This window comes from Lipophrys pholis (genome assembly GCF_963383615.2).
Source record: "Lipophrys pholis genome assembly, chromosome: 12".
In the NCBI taxonomy this organism is placed as follows: Eukaryota; Metazoa; Chordata; class Actinopteri; order Blenniiformes; family Blenniidae; genus Lipophrys; species Lipophrys pholis.
This window is the reverse complement of record NC_137641.1, coordinates 24,426,294-24,444,273: the sequence shown is the minus strand read 5'-3', so window position 1 is coordinate 24,444,273 and position 17,980 is coordinate 24,426,294. Positions and strand designations below refer to the sequence as shown.

General features: G+C 41.2%; 1 protein-coding gene across 1 annotated transcript in view; it reads right to left on the bottom strand.

The window, feature by feature from the left end:
• Nucleotides 1-7,603: 7,603 nt before the first annotated feature.
• adamts6 (ADAM metallopeptidase with thrombospondin type 1 motif, 6) overlaps nucleotides 7,604-17,980 on the bottom strand; it is a 64,182-nt gene continuing 53,805 nt past the window's right edge. The window contains exons 22-25 of the mRNA XM_080476682.1: nucleotides 15,667-15,871; nucleotides 14,973-15,149; nucleotides 10,148-10,304; nucleotides 7,604-7,818 (exon numbers count right to left, since the gene is read on the bottom strand). Of these exons, the coding sequence (XP_080332808.1) occupies nucleotides 7,709-7,818; nucleotides 10,148-10,304; nucleotides 14,973-15,149; nucleotides 15,667-15,871 (649 nt within the window). The 3' untranslated portion in view covers nucleotides 7,604-7,708. The remainder of the gene's footprint in view (nucleotides 7,819-10,147; nucleotides 10,305-14,972; nucleotides 15,150-15,666; nucleotides 15,872-17,980) is intronic.

The following is a 17,980-nucleotide window of genomic DNA, read 5'->3' as shown; positions in this document are numbered from 1 at the left end:
CTGTTGGGTAAAAAAATCCATAATGAGAAACAAAAATAAAGCACCAAAAAGTCCAAACAAATAATTCGGATATATTTGTTTTGTTGTCTCCTTTTTGATCCATTATTAAATTTGCCTTCCTGTTTGTCTTCCTATTCTCTCAGGTGGAATTAAAGACAAATGTCAGAGTTTGCAGCACAGCCTGCACGTGGCAGCACGTGCCATGGGGCTGACAGCACTTCCTACTTGGCACAAACATATAAATACATTTCAAAGTGACACTCTCTGATGTGACAGAGCACTCAGAGAGCTGTCCTGTTGAAATGTCAAGGTATAGCATCCATATGCAGTGTAGTATGTTCGGTTCACAGCTGACAAGGGAAGTGCAGAGCTCCAGACGGTTGGAGGGAATCACAACTGAAGAATTTCTCTCTACATCTTTGAAGGTGTGAAAGAAGAAAAAAAAAAAAAAACCACACACATCCTCCCAGTGATGGGGTGGTTGGTTGTCCTCTCCTCTGCATCCAGCGCCCCTCACAGCTTTGATCTCGTCTGTGGACGTTCAGTCTGTGACTCAGCTGTGGGAAAAAGAGCACCGAGGCTTAACAGAGCACAGTAGATAGCAGGTGCTGGAGTCGTGACCTTCCCATCCCAGGCCGGCATTCCTGCCTGTCAGACCCCCCCCGCCCCCACGGGTCCACGCATGCACCGTCTCCCACCACACCATCTGGAGCTGTTTGTCCTGCGAGCACTGTTCTCCATTGCAAGAGTGTTTTACACACTTCAAACACTCATCGCACACACACTGTAGTACCACAGCAGCTTTGATTAAGCACAATAAATCCCCAGAGAGCTACTGCATGTCGATTGCCACTGTGCTAATCCTCACACCTCGCAGTTGGAGAATAAAGACACAAACAGCCGCTGGACTGTAAGTTTGGAGCTGCGATATGTCCTCAGGACTGCAGCCAAAAGTAATGCCACAGGTGTTTGGGGTTTAAGACTTCAAGGGGAGGCTGATGATTAAGTTTGACACATTGCAGAGGGCTTCCTGAGGAATTTAGGCACGTATTCGAGTGTGACCTCTCATCAGAGTCGTATCGCTGGTGTATCTTTGCAAGGCTTTGTTTTGTCGAGCAGCTTGCGGGCAATATTTTATCGCTGATAAGCCGGAGCAATGGCTTCTCTCATTGTCAGTTACTTTCCATTTGAAGTGAAGAATCCTGAAGAGCAGGAGAAATCTGTTCCTCATCCTCTCTACACCTCTTATTATAAACAGCCTCCGAGCGTCCACTGTACACTGTCCCTTGTTCAGAGAGGCTGATATCCCTTCAACCAATGACGAGAACATAGTGAGGGTAAAAAGATCATGAAAGCATTTTTTCACACCTCTTGTCATAAACAGTTGTGAATGTGGAGTGGAAGCCTGGTCTCACTGGCGTCTGAAACAGCAATTATTCACCCAAATCTCACTTTATTCCCATGGAAGTGCTGATATTAATGGATTCTCCTGTAAAATATCATCAATCTGAATGAGACTTTTAAAAGACCGGTCAGTTTTGACCTTGAATTTTGTATGGTTATACCATTAGCAAATCCGTCTTGACTGTGATGACCTTCAACAAGACGTAGAGCCTCGTTTGTTTCAGTGAATCGTTTCTTCATGTTGAGAATAGGCACAAGTTAAAATCCTGTTTTTAAACAATATGGAGTCACACTGAGATTCACCAACTCTGTTTGTGAGAAACCTGTTAGATGCGTATCGTGGCAGGAAGTTTCTGTGTACATTGTAAGATGAGCTATTCATATCATCATGAGGTTATCAGTGAAGATGATAACGTCTGTGGCAGAAGCAGTGAGCAGACTCAGAAATGTTGGCACAGTCGATAGAAGGAGCCACTGTAAAGGGTGTGAAAGAGACGACATCCGGGTTGGATTTAAAAGGTACAAGCTCACAACAAAACCAGCTGTGTCGTCTTCCTCGCTTGGAATTATGTCGGACAACTCAGCGTGTTATTAGGGACTTTACTTGTGTGGATTTCTGCCGGTTTACTGCTGCAGCTACACACACTGAAGAACCAATTATAATCCATATAGTGAAGCTTTCTTCTCTTTCTCACAATGGAATGTTTACTCAACAAAAAGTGCAAATGAGTGAGATAATTCCATAAACACATTTAGATCTCGAGATCCTGCCACCTCTGTGCAGTAAAAACTAATATATTGAACTTTTCGGAATTTTGTTTGGACTGTGGAGGTTTGCCTTAGTACACTTGTCCATCACTGGACAAACAGAGAGAAACAGCTAATTTAGAGTCACCAATTAACGTCAAGCAGCTCACAAGTTCCCAAGTCCGATCCAGATCCAAACCCGGAGTTTTCTCACTGCCTGGCTCGTGCACTAACAACCACTACCACTTTGTAATTGTTTTTTTCATAATCATTCCGATTGTGATAATGGAAGATCTGTTGTGCAACCAAGAAAGATGAGCAAGCGGCTTTATCTCCTTCCATATAAAATTTGTATTTCAACAAAAAAGGTGGGAAAACAATAAATAAACAAAACAACAGCAAGAAGCATTCTGCAAAGGTATTCAGATTATTGGAGTTGTTCTACTTTCTGCGGCGACTAAGACATAAGAATCCACTAAAATACTTGTACATGTAAAGATAAATCATGTTTTCATTGCCTCTTCATCTGGCTGCCACGTGGCAATGTGTACATGCACACAGTGTCCAGTGGATGGTTTTTATTTCTCTCTGCTTTTATGTTGAATGCACAATGAGCAATCATCCTATGTACACACACGTGTGTCTGTCTGCTAAGTTTCAAGTCAGTAGTCATCTGCAGATGCATGCTATTTTATATTTGAACTCTGCACGTGAGGACTAATGTAATCCTAGAACCCCGCTGATGGGTTGGTGCAAAAGGTAGAAGCTGAAACAGACATACAGGTATTCCAAACTGGTTGCTTTAAATCAAACAGGCCATCTTTCTCCCTCTGCAATCGGACACTGTGGATTAAGAGGAGATTACTGTTTATTTAGAATTAATTACCGGGGAGAGTGATAAAAAAAATCACATCTCACTTACAGCGAATACAGACAAGCGAGTAAGGAGAATGTCATATTAACATTCGCAAAGGAGGGCGTTTGACGTTTTATTGTGCTTGAATCTCAGACGACGGCGATGCGGCTGGAGCGTTGGAATGAGACAAGAACAAAAGCTCCTTTTCTAATCCAGTCACCCCAAACTGAAGCTGGGAGTGAATGGACTGGTAATGAGTATCCCTGGTGTGATGCCATTAGCTGTTCTCATGCCATGGATGTTTTCCAAGTGTTGAATAAAGTTTACATCTCTCCCGTGTGATCTTTAGTGGCAAGCTATACTGTGACAGTCTGGGGAACAGAAAGAAAAACCTCAGTGAACCAGAAATCCTACAGGCCTTATGTAACATGGTCTGTAAAGCTGATAAATCTGGTAAATTGATCTAATCTATCATAGCGTGAAGAGGAGGCCGTGACTCAGTTGGTAGAGTCATCTTCCAATCCAAAGGTTGGCGGTTTGATCCCCCATCTGATTCTGCCCATGTGTCCAAATGTTCTTGGTCAGGACATTGAACCCCAAGTTTTTCCCAATGGAGATCAAGCACATTGCAGGGCTGCCGTTGCTATTTGCTTGTGAGTGAAAGGGCGAATGTGACAGACTATGTTAAGAACATTTAGACTGCGTCCATCGTTTTAGTGCCATATACATATTAACTCTCTAATGTAGTCAGCCCGTTCTTTCTGTCTCTGTCTCTGATCTTCCGAAAATCAAGCAGCCACCACCCACTGAGCCTGGGATTTCCTCCCGGTAAGAGTTTTGGCTCTCCGTCACTCATGCTTGCTCATGTGGGATTGTTGGGTAATATATCTGAACAACAACATGTTAATATTTATTTAGTACACAAACTATCCAAAGTTCAAACTTTTGTTGGTCAAAGAGCTAATATTCTACAACAACCCAGAAATCAATAGAAAATGTCTTCACATGGACAGGTCACATTCTGACTCGCACAGAAATGACTGGATTTGTTGCACAGAGGAGTTTTTTTTTTTTTTACATAATTTTTTACGTCAAGAATCAATCAGTTACACAGCGTCTCTTTAAAAGCTGCTCTTTTTATTGTATCTACTTAAAAAAATGTTGGTGAAGGGCCGTATCACTGCATTTTTTTTCACTATGCTAAAATTCAGTTTGCATGCAGTGAAATAAATGTACAAGTGAAACAACGCAATAAATTAGCATATAATTTACATTTGGAAAAAAAAAAAAATTAGTAACAGTGTACCAACATTAATACTGAATACAAAATATACGCAACTAATCACATGATGCTTTTCATTTCTTTTTGCACTTTAGGTACAGGTATAAGCAATGTGACATTCAAACATCCAAGTTCACAGCAATGAGTACCAGTTTGATCGAGTTCACTTCTCTTCTGAAGGAGGCTCCGTATTCGATCAGGCGGCCAGTAGACGAGTGAGTCCAAGCTGTTTGAGGTCGAGCGACTTCAAAACGATTCGCACCATCCACCGTCCTTTCCCAAAACCGCCTCATTCAAGGTAGCCGATAAAAAAACGTGTTCGACATTGTCATACTGAAGGTGGCTACAAAAAAGTAGCAGCAGCAAAATTAGAAATTAGTTGTTAACAGCTTCGATGAGTCAGATCCTCTCACATGACAACATTGTCCCTCCTCCTGTACTCCGTAGCAAGCATTTCTTTTTCTTTTATTCTTTTTTTCTCCCTTTCACAGGCCTGGGTGAAGGGATCGGATGCAACCGGGCGAACGTCCATTTTTTTTGTTGGTTAAACAAACAACAACACACGGTTAACAATGCTAATTCCCAGTGTGAGGTATAAACAGGTACAAACAAAACAAAATCATGACCAGCATTTACCACCAGAGATTATTGACACGTATATTATTTCATATTGTTTGGATCCAGCCTCACTTTTTAAGCACACTGGAGAGTGTTTGAATGGAAGCACCCACTTGATAGCACCAGACAGCCTGGGAAGGCCGTAACCCTCGGAGCATAGCAGGAGGAAAAGAAGAGGTAAACACAGTACTCCATGGAAGTAAAAAAAAAAAAAAATAGAAGAGGAGGAAAAGCACCATTAAGTTGGCTGGGATTTGTTGTTTTCACTCAGGGACAAAGAAGATGGGAGGAAAGTATCGGGGGTAGTGTGAAACCCCGTTTTTTTTAGTCTGGCAAAAAAACAAAACAAAAAAAAGTGTGTATGTTAAGCAGAAGCGACTTAACATTTGGGAAAAAATTGCTTCATCACTTTCTTGTGAGAAATCGCACTAATCTTATGTCAAGATGGTATCGCAGCTCAAACAAGATCCCAGAAGCAACAGTTGGCCTGGGTCAGATCCTCAAAATGCCACCAAGTAACTCATTCATTCTGGTTAATTTAATCTTCACAGAAACAGTATGACATTTAATACATAGAGAAAATTTTCCCTTAGTTTACAAAGATCAAGTTTTCCTCGTGTTTCACAGGTTTTGGAAACGTGTGTTTGATTAAAAATAGCCAACCAGTGAAGCCAGTAGCTAAGGAGAAACATCCAAAATCCACCCTTAGCCACATGATTTCAATGTTGCATGAAACACAGCAGCATTACTTTGGTAAATCTGAACAAGGGTGACAGATATTTGCTGAATAGTGAAACTTCCAGTGAGTCAACAGTGTAAGATTCAAAGGCTGCACACATTCAGAGGATCGCTGATATGTGGCGTACTGTACGTTCCTCAACGCGAGATATGCTCGGCTCAGTTTGATGATGACTCTCGTGCATTGTCTCCCAATCATGGAACTATTTGACACTGAGCACTACATGCCGCAGATGTCCAGAAAAAAAGCAACAGATAAGACTTAAGACTTTGTCATCATGAAGCTCCGCTAAAGGCAGATAAAAAAAACACATTTATCCTATTTAGGTGTGATGGAGCAGATTAATAAACATTTGCCTCGTTTGATCCCAAGCTCTCTTTAACCAGAATTATCATTTGCAAAGAGATCTAAAACCAGAAGTCTTAATATCTATTAGTGAATTTAAGGGTATTATCGGGGATGTGAAGGGGAAAAAAAAAACATTGAATTTGGTGTAATATGTTGGAAGTTACTATTTATCTTGTTTATTTATCTTTATTCATTGTGACCCTGAGCAGTAATTTTTTTCATAGCGAGTAAACGAGTAAAGTGTTTTTGTTTTATTTTCCAAGGGGATCATTAAGTTGTATGTTTTTATCATATTGATGCACAAATTATGTTGTGAAATCAATGAGGGCTTTAGTAAATACATTTTGCTTTTAGGATTTTAGAGAATGTAGCATGAACTTAACCAGTGAACTTTCCAAATAAAATCAAAATAAAATGAAGAAAATCAACAGATCCAGGCAAGCTGTTTGTCTCATTTTCAAGTCTGTGTGCTTTTCCACCTCCAACTGCCTTCATCTAAATCCTTACACAATGTGTGAATAAAGAGAATTTCCCAAATGTTAATCGTTTCCTGTTACTAAGAAGACAAAACAAAAAAAGAATGACTTCCATCTTTCTCCTGATTACACAAAGATCCACCATGGAAAGAATAAGAAATAGTAAATGTGATTCCGATGAACCAAAAATGCTCCTTCAAAACAAATCCTTCAATAGTGAACTGAAAGCTCCACAGTGGGATGTTTAGTAAAGGCCAGCTTGGTAACAGCTTTCCATGCGGCCCAGGCACCGTCTGATGATACGTTTGGACTAAAGACGTCTGGGTGAACTTTTGTTGGACTCTTAGAAACTAAGGCACCCATCTGGGGACAGAAAACAAAATCCTCCTACGGCCACACAGTATTTTCTGGTCCTGGGTTAACATCGTATATAATATATAAATCCTTACAGTATATAAGGGTCTAAAGTATGTTACAGTATGTAATAGTTTCATTCCAGCACAGAGACGGTGAATATGAATTCAATCACATTACATTCCATTCCATGACAGTAGGCTACTATCCGACAAAAAAATATGATCAGAGGACAAATATCTCAGCTCTGCTTGGATTTGTACAATAAATATACAGTACACTGATGGGGTTTCTGCCTCATATTTGAGCTGGGAGATTGGCAAAAGTATTTACATGGAAAAAGTGCACCGAAGCCGAAAGTCTACCTGCCAATAGCACCATCGCGGTCATCCTTAAAAAAAAAAAAAAAAAAAAAAGATGGGAGAAGAACGCTCCCATCGCCCTCTTCTAAATCTCCGGGGTACATCCTCTTGGAGCGATGTGTCCAGCACTTTGGATTCATAAAACAACAAACATGGAGGAAGACTAACAATGATATCAATAATTATTATTATAATAAAAATAACATCACCAACAAATAATCTTCCAAGTTTCACTTCACAGAAGTGAAATTTAAAACAAATAAAAAAAAGTTTGTGTCAGCGCCGCGGGCTGAGCAGTGGTTTGGATTCCACCTTGATGGAGGGCAGGAGGACTTTGTTTGATAACAGGGAAATCCTTACTTCTCTTCCCCCCTCATGCTTCTTTCTTCCTCTAGTCCATAGCTGGGTTTTTTTTTTCTCTTGTTGTCTCAGTCTGTCCTGTCCTCTTTGTCTCACCCTCTCAGTGCCGTCCCCCTCCAGCCTTCTTGCCCGGGTCTCGGTGTTTCTCTGATGCTCCGAGGGTCAGTGGCCTTGGCATGTCTTGCAGCACATCTGTCTGAAGTAGGCTCGGCTGCAGAACTTGAACTTCAGTACCAGCGGACAGTACGCCACTTTATTTACATCTTTGCACTCTGGTGAGGGAAACAAAAAGAGCCGTGTTAAAGAATGAAACACTTTAATTTTATTTCCTGTTCTTATTCATTACCATGGTTTTCATACAAGGAACATCCTGCATCTGTCAATAAATCTGATTCTCCCGCATGGACTCATTCAAAACCTTACAAAGAGACAAGAGTAACTCGACCATAAGATGATGTAATAAATACAATGATTGACGAATTAAAATTCAACTATTTGTCTTCAGAAGTAGAAATATTGAGAAAAGATGTAAGTGGCCGAGTTCATCTTATCTGTTTCGAGACGATCATAGCCCACACTTCGAATATATATCCCTGCTTTATTTTACACATTGTGTGACAATGCTACAAAATAAAGTACAAAATGCGAAAAAGAATACAACCTATTAGAAGTTTCACCAATATCCAATTAGGCAATAGTTTTAAACTCTTTTTGCTAATTATTTTTACAGATACCTGCACACATTGTGGACAAAATGAAATCTCCTCTTGACAACTGATTGTGGTAATAAGTATACTGTTATTGTGATGGCCCTGTGAAAATAGTGTAAACGTGTGTATAGTGTACACATCTGAGATGATCTGTTATTTACTCTAAAACTTGTGATTAAAAAAATAATAATAATTCTGGAGGCAACTTGTATTTGACTATATAGACTACATAGAAAAATGTTTGTATTTAATCATTCAGTATTTTTAAAGCAAGATTAGTCATCTGGAGTTATAATCCGTCCTCTTGATACATGCAAGTTAAACCATTTAGTTCTATTCGGTTTCTGGTTTCAGGTTTTAATGACCTGTTGTACAAAATGTTTGGTGTTCAGCTGATAAAAGATGCACTATGTATGTTCTCCAATGCTGAACAAGGCAAGTTTAATGACTATTTTGCGATAGTAAGAACAACAAAGTGTATTTCAGCATTGAGAAGGACCAAATCAGCAAATACGCCAGTAATCTAAAGCAAAAACAACATTTTTATACACATAAGATTCTCAATCTACAATAAAAATGTGATATTTTCATAGTTTACAGCTGTTTAAGATTAAATAGATTGATTGAAGCCAGTCCCAGGTATTTCAGAGTAAATGGCACTTTACGCAGGGTACACGCTGGACAAAGACAAACAGAATGAAACACACAATCACCCACATAGGCCTACAGTGAATTACCATAACAAGAGGGACAAAAAACATCACAAGCACGGGGACATCATGCAAACTCTAACCCAGAAAAATCCATCATCCACTAAGATTCTCGGGAGGCAACAGTGCAAACCACCAGGATAATACAAATGCTGAGATTCACTAAAAACTCATTTTTAAAATATCAAGCTTAATTAAAGAGACCTAAATGATTACAAGGCTACTTTCAAGTTGTCAAACAACCTGGGTTTTACTCATATAATTAGGTATTTTTGGAGAACGTGAGATAAACTTTGAGAAGCATAAACTGCAGCCAACCTGCTACATGAGGGCTGGTGTATCTCCTGCGGGGCTCAACCCAATAAAACTCTGCAACTATACTTGGATGCAGCAGAGCTTAGACTGAGGCAGATCCTGGCCTCGTTCACGAACTGGGCTGACTGCCATCCCCACCAACCATGCTCTCACACACACACACACACACACACACACACACACACACACACACACACACACACACACACACACACACACACACACACACACACACACACACACACACACACACACACACACACACACACACACACACACACACACTCAAACTCAAACTGCTTGCTGGATGCTGGACAGCCAGCGCTCTAAATGCCTTATCACGATCAGAGTGTCTTCCCTTATTAGGCTTTGGCTCCTGCCTCCGCAGAGCCAAATGAAACGAGACATTGCCTCACTGCTGTCCGTAAAGGAACAATTAGCCTACAGCTAATCCCATTAGCCAGCCTGTAAACGCTGCTCACGTTTTCCATTCAGGCTAATCGAAAGGCCCTTCTCTATGTATCTGAATAGCCATCCATCATTTGTAAGTGTATATGGAGGGTTGAGCTGTTTCGCTTTGACCAGGAGCCAACCTCACTGGAAAGATTAATGTAGCTGGCAAAGTGTAGAGGAGTGTGTCATCCAAGTGTGTTTAGGTCATAGAAGAACAGTGAGGATAAAGATAAAGACAGTTTATAAGCTTTTCAATTGGGGCTTTGTGTGAAAGCGGTGCACAAGTAGCTCAGTGTGGATTCACATAAAACCATCTGCCTACGAACTGGAGGTAGTCGGAGCACCTCAGACAGCCGGTCACACAAACAAGGTTCAGTCAGATGTTTACATATTTCCTGTTTTCGTCATCTCACCGTCGGCGTTGGAGATCGGCGTGGCATCGCACTTGCTCTCACACTGCTGCATGGTTGCCGGTCGGAGGGACTCTGGACACTCGTTTGACGGCTGCCCCGTGTAGGACAGACACTGCACCGTCCTCATCTGCTGGCCGAGGCCACACTGTGCTGAACACTGTCGCAGGGAAAAGAAAAAAAACACCAGGGGAAAACTGATTATCTGAGTAGGACAGGACCATATTTAGGAAATGAATTTAACAAGGTAAATGACCAATCCCTCCTCTGTGACCATGAGTGTTCGGCTGGGGGAGTCTTTGCACACTCCAGGAGTAATCCCCCACGCATGCACGCCACAACTTGATCCAATCACCAAGGCAGCAGGCAGACAGTCAGCAAGAGTCACCTTCCCCGATCTGATTCACTTGACTGCCTCTCTGCATTTTATCCACCGTTTTATGTCTTTTATGAATGTTTTATTCCCCTCATTGCCCAGATTTATTCCTGGTTAAGTACTTTTGCACATGCTTGCTCCCTGTAGGGACAGAGTGTATGCAACTAACATTTTTGGCTTAAAACATCATTAAAGAAAATAGCATTCAAGTGTAACTCTCTGCTTATGATTTAGTTGTAATACTCCTCACTGAAAACAAACCAAAAAAAATTTAAAGGCTGCAAACAACACCATTATTGAAAACTGCAAAACTGGCAACACATCACCACACACAATCGTTTATTTAGTAATAGTGCATTTAGCATTTGTGTTAGTCCATGCTTCTTGCACCTAAACCTCCATAAGAATGATGATTTCAAAAAATAGAAAAACATTCTCCCCTTGTTTAATCACTTTGTTCACCAATCTATGTTTGTCTTTAGACCAAAATCATCATGTCAACATTGTTAAGAAAATAGTAAAATTATGTTTAAAGTCGATATAGAGATTTCCAAGTCTTCAAGTTGTCAGAAATAGAGACATTGTTATGGTCAATAAATGCAGAGTAATGCTACTATCAGTAAATCCTGTTTCTAGGATGATATCTAGTCATGAATCAACGGGATTAATGTCGCTGTCTACAGTAAATCATATAAAGTAGAGATTTCTACAAATGCCATTATCTGTTTTGCCCAGTTCTGTGCGTGTGATTAAACCTATTAATTAATCACACTTACTAATTTGCTTCTTTTCATTGCAAATAAAAAATCATAACTTACTTCTCCCCGACTCAGATAATGTGCATATAGTTGTAGTATTGTAGTGTTATTGGTACACGTTAGCTGAGCTGTCAGCTCTGTGTGGATCAGTCTAATAATTGATTCTCTCATAATGTTTGTCTGATGTTACTTCAGTAAGTTGGTGGAAGATGTTCATTGAGCTTCATGTTAATGCTTCTTGAAAGAAAGAGCTTCGCACACTAACATGAACAGTTGAAGTAAACTACCAACATGCAGACAGCCCTTTTGAATACGAACTAATGGTAATCCAACTCATCCTGTGGATACACGCTACTGTTGATGTTACTCATACTGAGACATGTTTCATGTTGCTGTCTGGAGCACTGAGTTTGGTCGGGATTAATGAGGTGTGCGCTCCCTCCAGTAAACAGGAGTTCGGCGTAATAGTAACACAGCTGCTCTTCAAAGAAAATGACTGCTTTGACTGCTGCTGATAAACAGTGAAATCGGTGAGCAGGCCAGAGAGAGACAGCGGCTCCGCATCACTCCAACATCAGTAATGAGTGGCGAGCCCACCGAGACTCCAGTAACTGTAACTACATTACTAATTGTGTAATAGTAGTCGATGACTAATGCATAACAGCCAAAATGGTAGTGTTACACATTTGAAGTAAGGGCAAGAGTTTTCTGGGATCTGCGCTCTAATCTCCGGACAATCCATGATGTCTGCTGGTCTGCAGTCTTTAAGTCCTTAAAAAAAAAAAAAAAAAAAAACCTGAGGAAACCTCCTCCAGCATATGGTCCAGATTGAATTTATTTTCTCGACAAGAAAAGAAGCAAACTAATAAAGTGTTTGTTGACACGTGAAAGGTTTTGCTTTACCAAGCCCAGAATGTGCTCCTGCCTTTGTCTGACTAACCTCTATCAGTGTGCCAGTTGTAATAAAAACGCAGACTGGGCCAATGGGTGGCCATTAAACTCTTTTGCAGGCAAACGAAAGCACGAAAACAAAGAAAGACTAATAAAAAAAAAAATGTTTGTGGATGCCAACTCACTTTGGGCAAAACACAAGTCTGGAATAAAGCAGATATCTGGGTAATGAGTATGACATTGGAAACACTGAGAAATAACACACCTGTCTGCCATCACTGTGTGTGCGTGTGTGTGTGTGTGTGTGTGTGTGTGTGTGTGTGTGTGTGTGTGTGTGTGTGTGTGTGTGTGTGTGTGTGTGTGTGTGTGTGTGTGTGTGTGTGTGCCCATGTATGAGTGCACGATATGAACACAGCTACCCCCACCCACCCACCTTTCTGTCACCTTCAATGATTCTCTCAGATCACTGAGCCTGCATGTCATCCCTTCCCAATTAGAGGGTCTTTATTAGGGCCCACTGCCGGCCATGACAGATGGTGTACGTCAGTGGTGCAACTTAAATGTGATTTGAACTGGTGACCTTTTGGCCCCCGGAGGAGCACGGGCTCAGGAGCTGGCAACAATCTCCTCTTTCTGACGTTTTCGAGGGCCCGGGGCGCGCCGTGAGGGCGAAGCTCCTAATTACAGCCCGAGGGAGGGGACGACGAAAGTGGCATGTAAGAGTAGACTCCAGCTGCTGCTCTACGAGGTACTGACCTTGGCCCGGAGTGGTGATGGTTTGTTCTTTTTGATGGGACCACACTGCGATTATTAGCTTGGCCTGCTTTGTTTATGGCTGTTATTGGCACTGATCGAACGCTGAAGGAGAGAGGCGCTGATGCTTGGGCTTGCGAAAGCTCTGGTGTTGGTGAGAACAACTTCAGACTGAACTCATTAAGCAGGCTTATTTCCCTGCCTCTATCGAACGGCTAAAGAAACACTCTCGGAGAAAAAGTACGATATTCCTTGATCGTCCATCCCAGTATGGGGCAAATTTATAGTCCAGGTCCATTTCTTCCATGGTGTTTATGTAGTTTTCTCTTCTCATTCATCTGCACCTGCAAAGCTCTTGGTGGTGTTACTCTACATCATGACTCAAAGCGTTATATCAAAGGCCAAAGACGGACCTTAACAGCTGTTTGCAGCAATACTTTGGAGTTGTTTGCACTGACTTGTACAAGTACATTTTTTAAAATTTTTATATACAAAGTTATACATTCTATTGCATCGAAAATAGTCAGCATGATACTTTGAAATTGCTTCAGGTTGTTACAGCTAGATCAGTCATTGTTTTAAAAGTATTAATGAATTATAATTAATGTAAGTTTCACTTATATCACATTGTTAAAAAAAATTTACCAAACATATTAATTTACTTTTAAAACAGAAAGGAAACGAATTATTGAAAAGGCCAAACAGCATTTTTTGTTATTGTGCTACACTATAACACCTTTATACTTTGTGGGGAAAAAGTATTTAAATTCTGTGATTATAATCATTTTGTTACTATAATCAGAATCAGAATAACAGGAACAAAAAGAAAATATTAGGAGAAATGAGAAAATAAAGCTATGACTTGGTCTACCAACTGTTGAATAGCAAATGTATCTAAATTAAGTAATTTACTACAATTGCCAGTCACCATAAATAGGTAAAAAAAACACAAACCTCCGCAAGAGTTTCTAATATTACTTTCTTTAAACAGATTTTCATGAATAGGAGATATTTGTCACTTTTGAAGCTCGGTTATGGTGAACTGGAAAAGGTGAAAATGAAGCTGGGTTACACAATTAGATAAAAGCCATATTGACGAAGTGGAATAATACTGCAAGTCCATGGCGCGAAGTGAATGCAAGTGGACGTTCAATCAAGAATTCATAATTCATTGCCATGGTTACTACACACAGTTTTCAGATGAAGTGGTGAACAATCTCCCAGTAATGAGTCTGATATGCACGATTCGTCAACGTTTGTGCTGTGACCTCAAACGGGCTTTGCTTTTGTGTTGTACATAGTTATGCAGGCTCTCACACGCACACTCGTGAACACACTAGCGGCTGACAAGAAGCAAAGCAAAGAGGAATCTGGACTGCCCGACTTCTGACCGTTGACTTCTGACCCAAGCAACACAGATAAAACCATGACATCATCTCTGCAAAGTGATTGGCATGAAGGCCTTCTAAACATCTGACCGCACTGTTCAAACACCCACTTTTACGCTAAATTATTAGTAAATACCACAAAATAACAAGTCATACTTTTTGCGTATGCGAAAATCTCTGACGCACGAGTTTCTGGCGCCCTCTCCCCAACGTGAGTCAGCTGTGCTGTAAAGTGTGCTGCAGCTTTTTCCCGAGCTCAGTAAGTCATGTCGGGGTAAGCCCAGGAATGCTAACTCCTTGGTCTTCCTCAAAGTCATGTTCCTGGAAGTGACAGGGAGGCCCGCTCCGACGCAGAGATAAACTTCAAACGGCCTGCGGGATACGACTGCCACCGATCATACACTCCAGGCCCGTTGGAGCACTTGGACTCGCAAATACAAACACAATGTCTACGCACACGCGCGTCACAGGCCTGCTTGAATTCCCCCCCCCCCCGCATGTCATCCAGCAATAATTTATACTAAGCACTCACGTTCACATGGAATCAATCAGCAGGTCTTGTCTTTTAAATATTCAAACCATTTTTTTTTTTTTTTTTAACCAGCCAGTTGTTGCTTGAGAGGCTAAAACATATTTTTTAGTGCTATGAGGTGCATTCTTACCTGTCCCCATTCACCAGGGATCCAGCGAGGGGGAGGACAGCGTCCCAGACTGCAGCGGATTCGAACTGGAGGCTTGTTGTGGCTCGGGCAGTGGGAGGGCGGGAAGGTCTTGGTCAAATCGCTGCTCTTGCACAAGGCGATGCGGTGCTTGAAGCCCGGGCCACATTTAGGTGTACACTAAACAGGAGGGAGAAAATATTACCAACACTAAATACTCCAATTCATTGAAAATGCAGCTGCAAGATGACAAACAAGAACATGAAGGAGAGGTCTAATTTCCCCAATATTGAATTATTTTCAATGGATTCCGGTGAAATATACAGTGAAATATAAAAGTCTTTCTTTAATATAGAAAGCTTTTAACAGGCCAGTTTCTTCAGTTTTCAGTTCAGGAGCCGAACACAGACTTCATTTCAAAGATCAGGGTAAAAACTGTACTGTTTGACAAGGCCTACAATTTAAGCCACTTTCTTAGTTGAGCTACTTTAGGTTTAGAGAGCTGAGCTTGGTTTCTCTTCAGTTATCTGTACACACTCCTTTCTGTCGTGTCTTTTAAGATCGACCTCCAGGTATCTGGCTGTGGAGCAAAACGTTCCACATTCTCTTTTATTTGAATGCTTGGTGCTATGAGATAACTATGCTGTAACTGGTGCGATGTGATCTAAAACGTTTGAAACGAACTGATCGTCTTTACCTCAGACCAATCCAGAGTGACCCACTTCGGCGGGCAGGACTGGTTGTTGCAGGACTCCCTCTCAATCGGTCGGTGAGTCAGACAGTGAGAATCCTCGAGCGTCTCCTCCTCAGCCGGTCCGATCTTCCTGATACAAAGGACCGTCCTTGTCCTTATCCCGCCATCACACGTCTTCCCACATTCAGACCAGTCGCCAATGAACCACCTAAAAAAAGAAAAAAGTAATACTCATCAGTGAGGCAGAAAACCTGTTGTAAAGCCTCCTTCAAAGCCAAACGTTGCAAAAGACAGCATTGCTTCAATTTCATAATCTCCTTTGTTTTCATCTAAATTGACAGCTACTAATTTAAACTACAACCACTTGCTGTGGTTGAATCTGTGTGCCAAAGACTGAGGTCACCGCTGATATTAAGTCTGTCCAGACTCTTATAATAGATATCGCGAAGAAGCCTAAGAAATCTAATACAAGGTTTGAAGCGCACGCTCTGAGGTAATTTTACATTAACAAACATATGACAAACATGAGGTCATCACAACCTTAAACCGTCAAAATCTAATCACCCCCACGGCGCAGACAATGCCAAAAATAAGTACAGCGCATCAGATCACAGATGGCCTAAATTTAGACGAATTTCAATTATTCACACTAAATCCACAGCAACACTAAAGCCTCCTTGTTAGCACAATGTGTCTTTTCCAGGGCCGTCAGTGCACAAACAATGATCTAAAAGTGACCATTTGTGGTTTTAAAGAAAGTAGGTTTATCTATGCAAACCGCTGAGCCAGCAAAACTCTTGTATTTATCCACTGAAGTGAGATGGATACAGGAAAACCCACACAGGCGCAAACAGCTGCGAGGTGAGAGAGTGAACCACTTCTCCAGCATGCCACCTTATTTAGTGTTGATATATACCGGACAGCGGCGGTGGATCTTTCTCAGGACAAAAACGGGTCCATCGCATTTTATGTTAAGCCTTGTGATTTTCTTTTGAAATTTCCCTCAAAAATATCCAGCCACAAGTTAGAATCCAAACGTTTGTAAATTCGTCGGCACTGATTCTCTGGTGTTTTTTGCAAAAGTTGTTTTATCAATTAGAAAATGCAAATGGTGACTATGAAAGTAAAAAATATCTCAATTTGACCACTTAAATATTTAAGGTCCTTCACGTTAACCCGGTAGATGTCTTGACGAGTGTGTCCAAGTGTCCATTTACCATGAGCGTAAATCTATTCAGCCAAGCCTCATTCAATCCCTTGTATGCAGACCCAAAAGTTAATATCATAAGACTGCACAGACAACAGGCCTCTAAACACATCCAGCCCGCGAGATATTACATCATCTGCTGGAATGTATACAGAATTAACGACGTGTTCAAACATCTGTGTTAGCTTTCATTACCCGAGCCCATAAAACCGTGGCTATTCTAAAACAATCGTGTTTACATGGTCTCCTTCGGTCGGCCTGTCCTGACGCAGCAGACGGGGCTGTTTGCCCTCCTAACGGACACGAATGCCACGTGTACACTGTAACTCACACGTGCGCTGCCGTGGCCTTCAAGTGCTAATCAAAACAAAGTCTGAATCCGCCGCATCCAGATGTGATTATAAAAACCCGATAGTACGAACATATGAAAACAAATTGCAGTCCATACAGTAGATTTACAACATGATTGCGATTTTGGCAGAAAGACATCAGCCCTCAACCTTGTGCACAAACAACTGCTGGACAGTCTGAAATCAATTAACATGAGGCATTTAATCCCTCTTTTTGCGAGGCGAATTCCAGACGAGTTCAAAGCCACTCGGCCACCAAAGACAAGTTCATATTCCGCCTTTGTATACGTATGATGCCCCTCGAGGGTCCAACAGGACGCCAAACACAATCACATGCAGGTGGTCGCTCGCTGAGCTCTTATATTTGGCAAGAAGCAAAAATTGGAAATAGTGGACATATGAAGTTATAAATCGCTTTTGTTTTATTATTTTTGTCAAAACACATTTTACTACCAGGCCTCATTGAAGGTGAATTAATATCACAAGTCAGTCTCCGTTTTATGGGTTTTTTTTTTTCCTTTTGAAAGCACAAACTTAGTCAATATTTTTTAATTAACAGCCACAACTGAGGAGTCGTTAGAAAATAACACGCTGCTCTAATAGCACTCCGTTTGCTCGTGCCACTCTGGCCGCAGATTACTTTTTATGAAATTAGCAGCACAGGTTGGAGTGAGCTTGTGAGTTGTAAGTTTTGTCATGCATGAAATATTTGCAGAGTTACTATCTCGCTCTATCCACTTGTTCAATGTTGAAGAAGAAG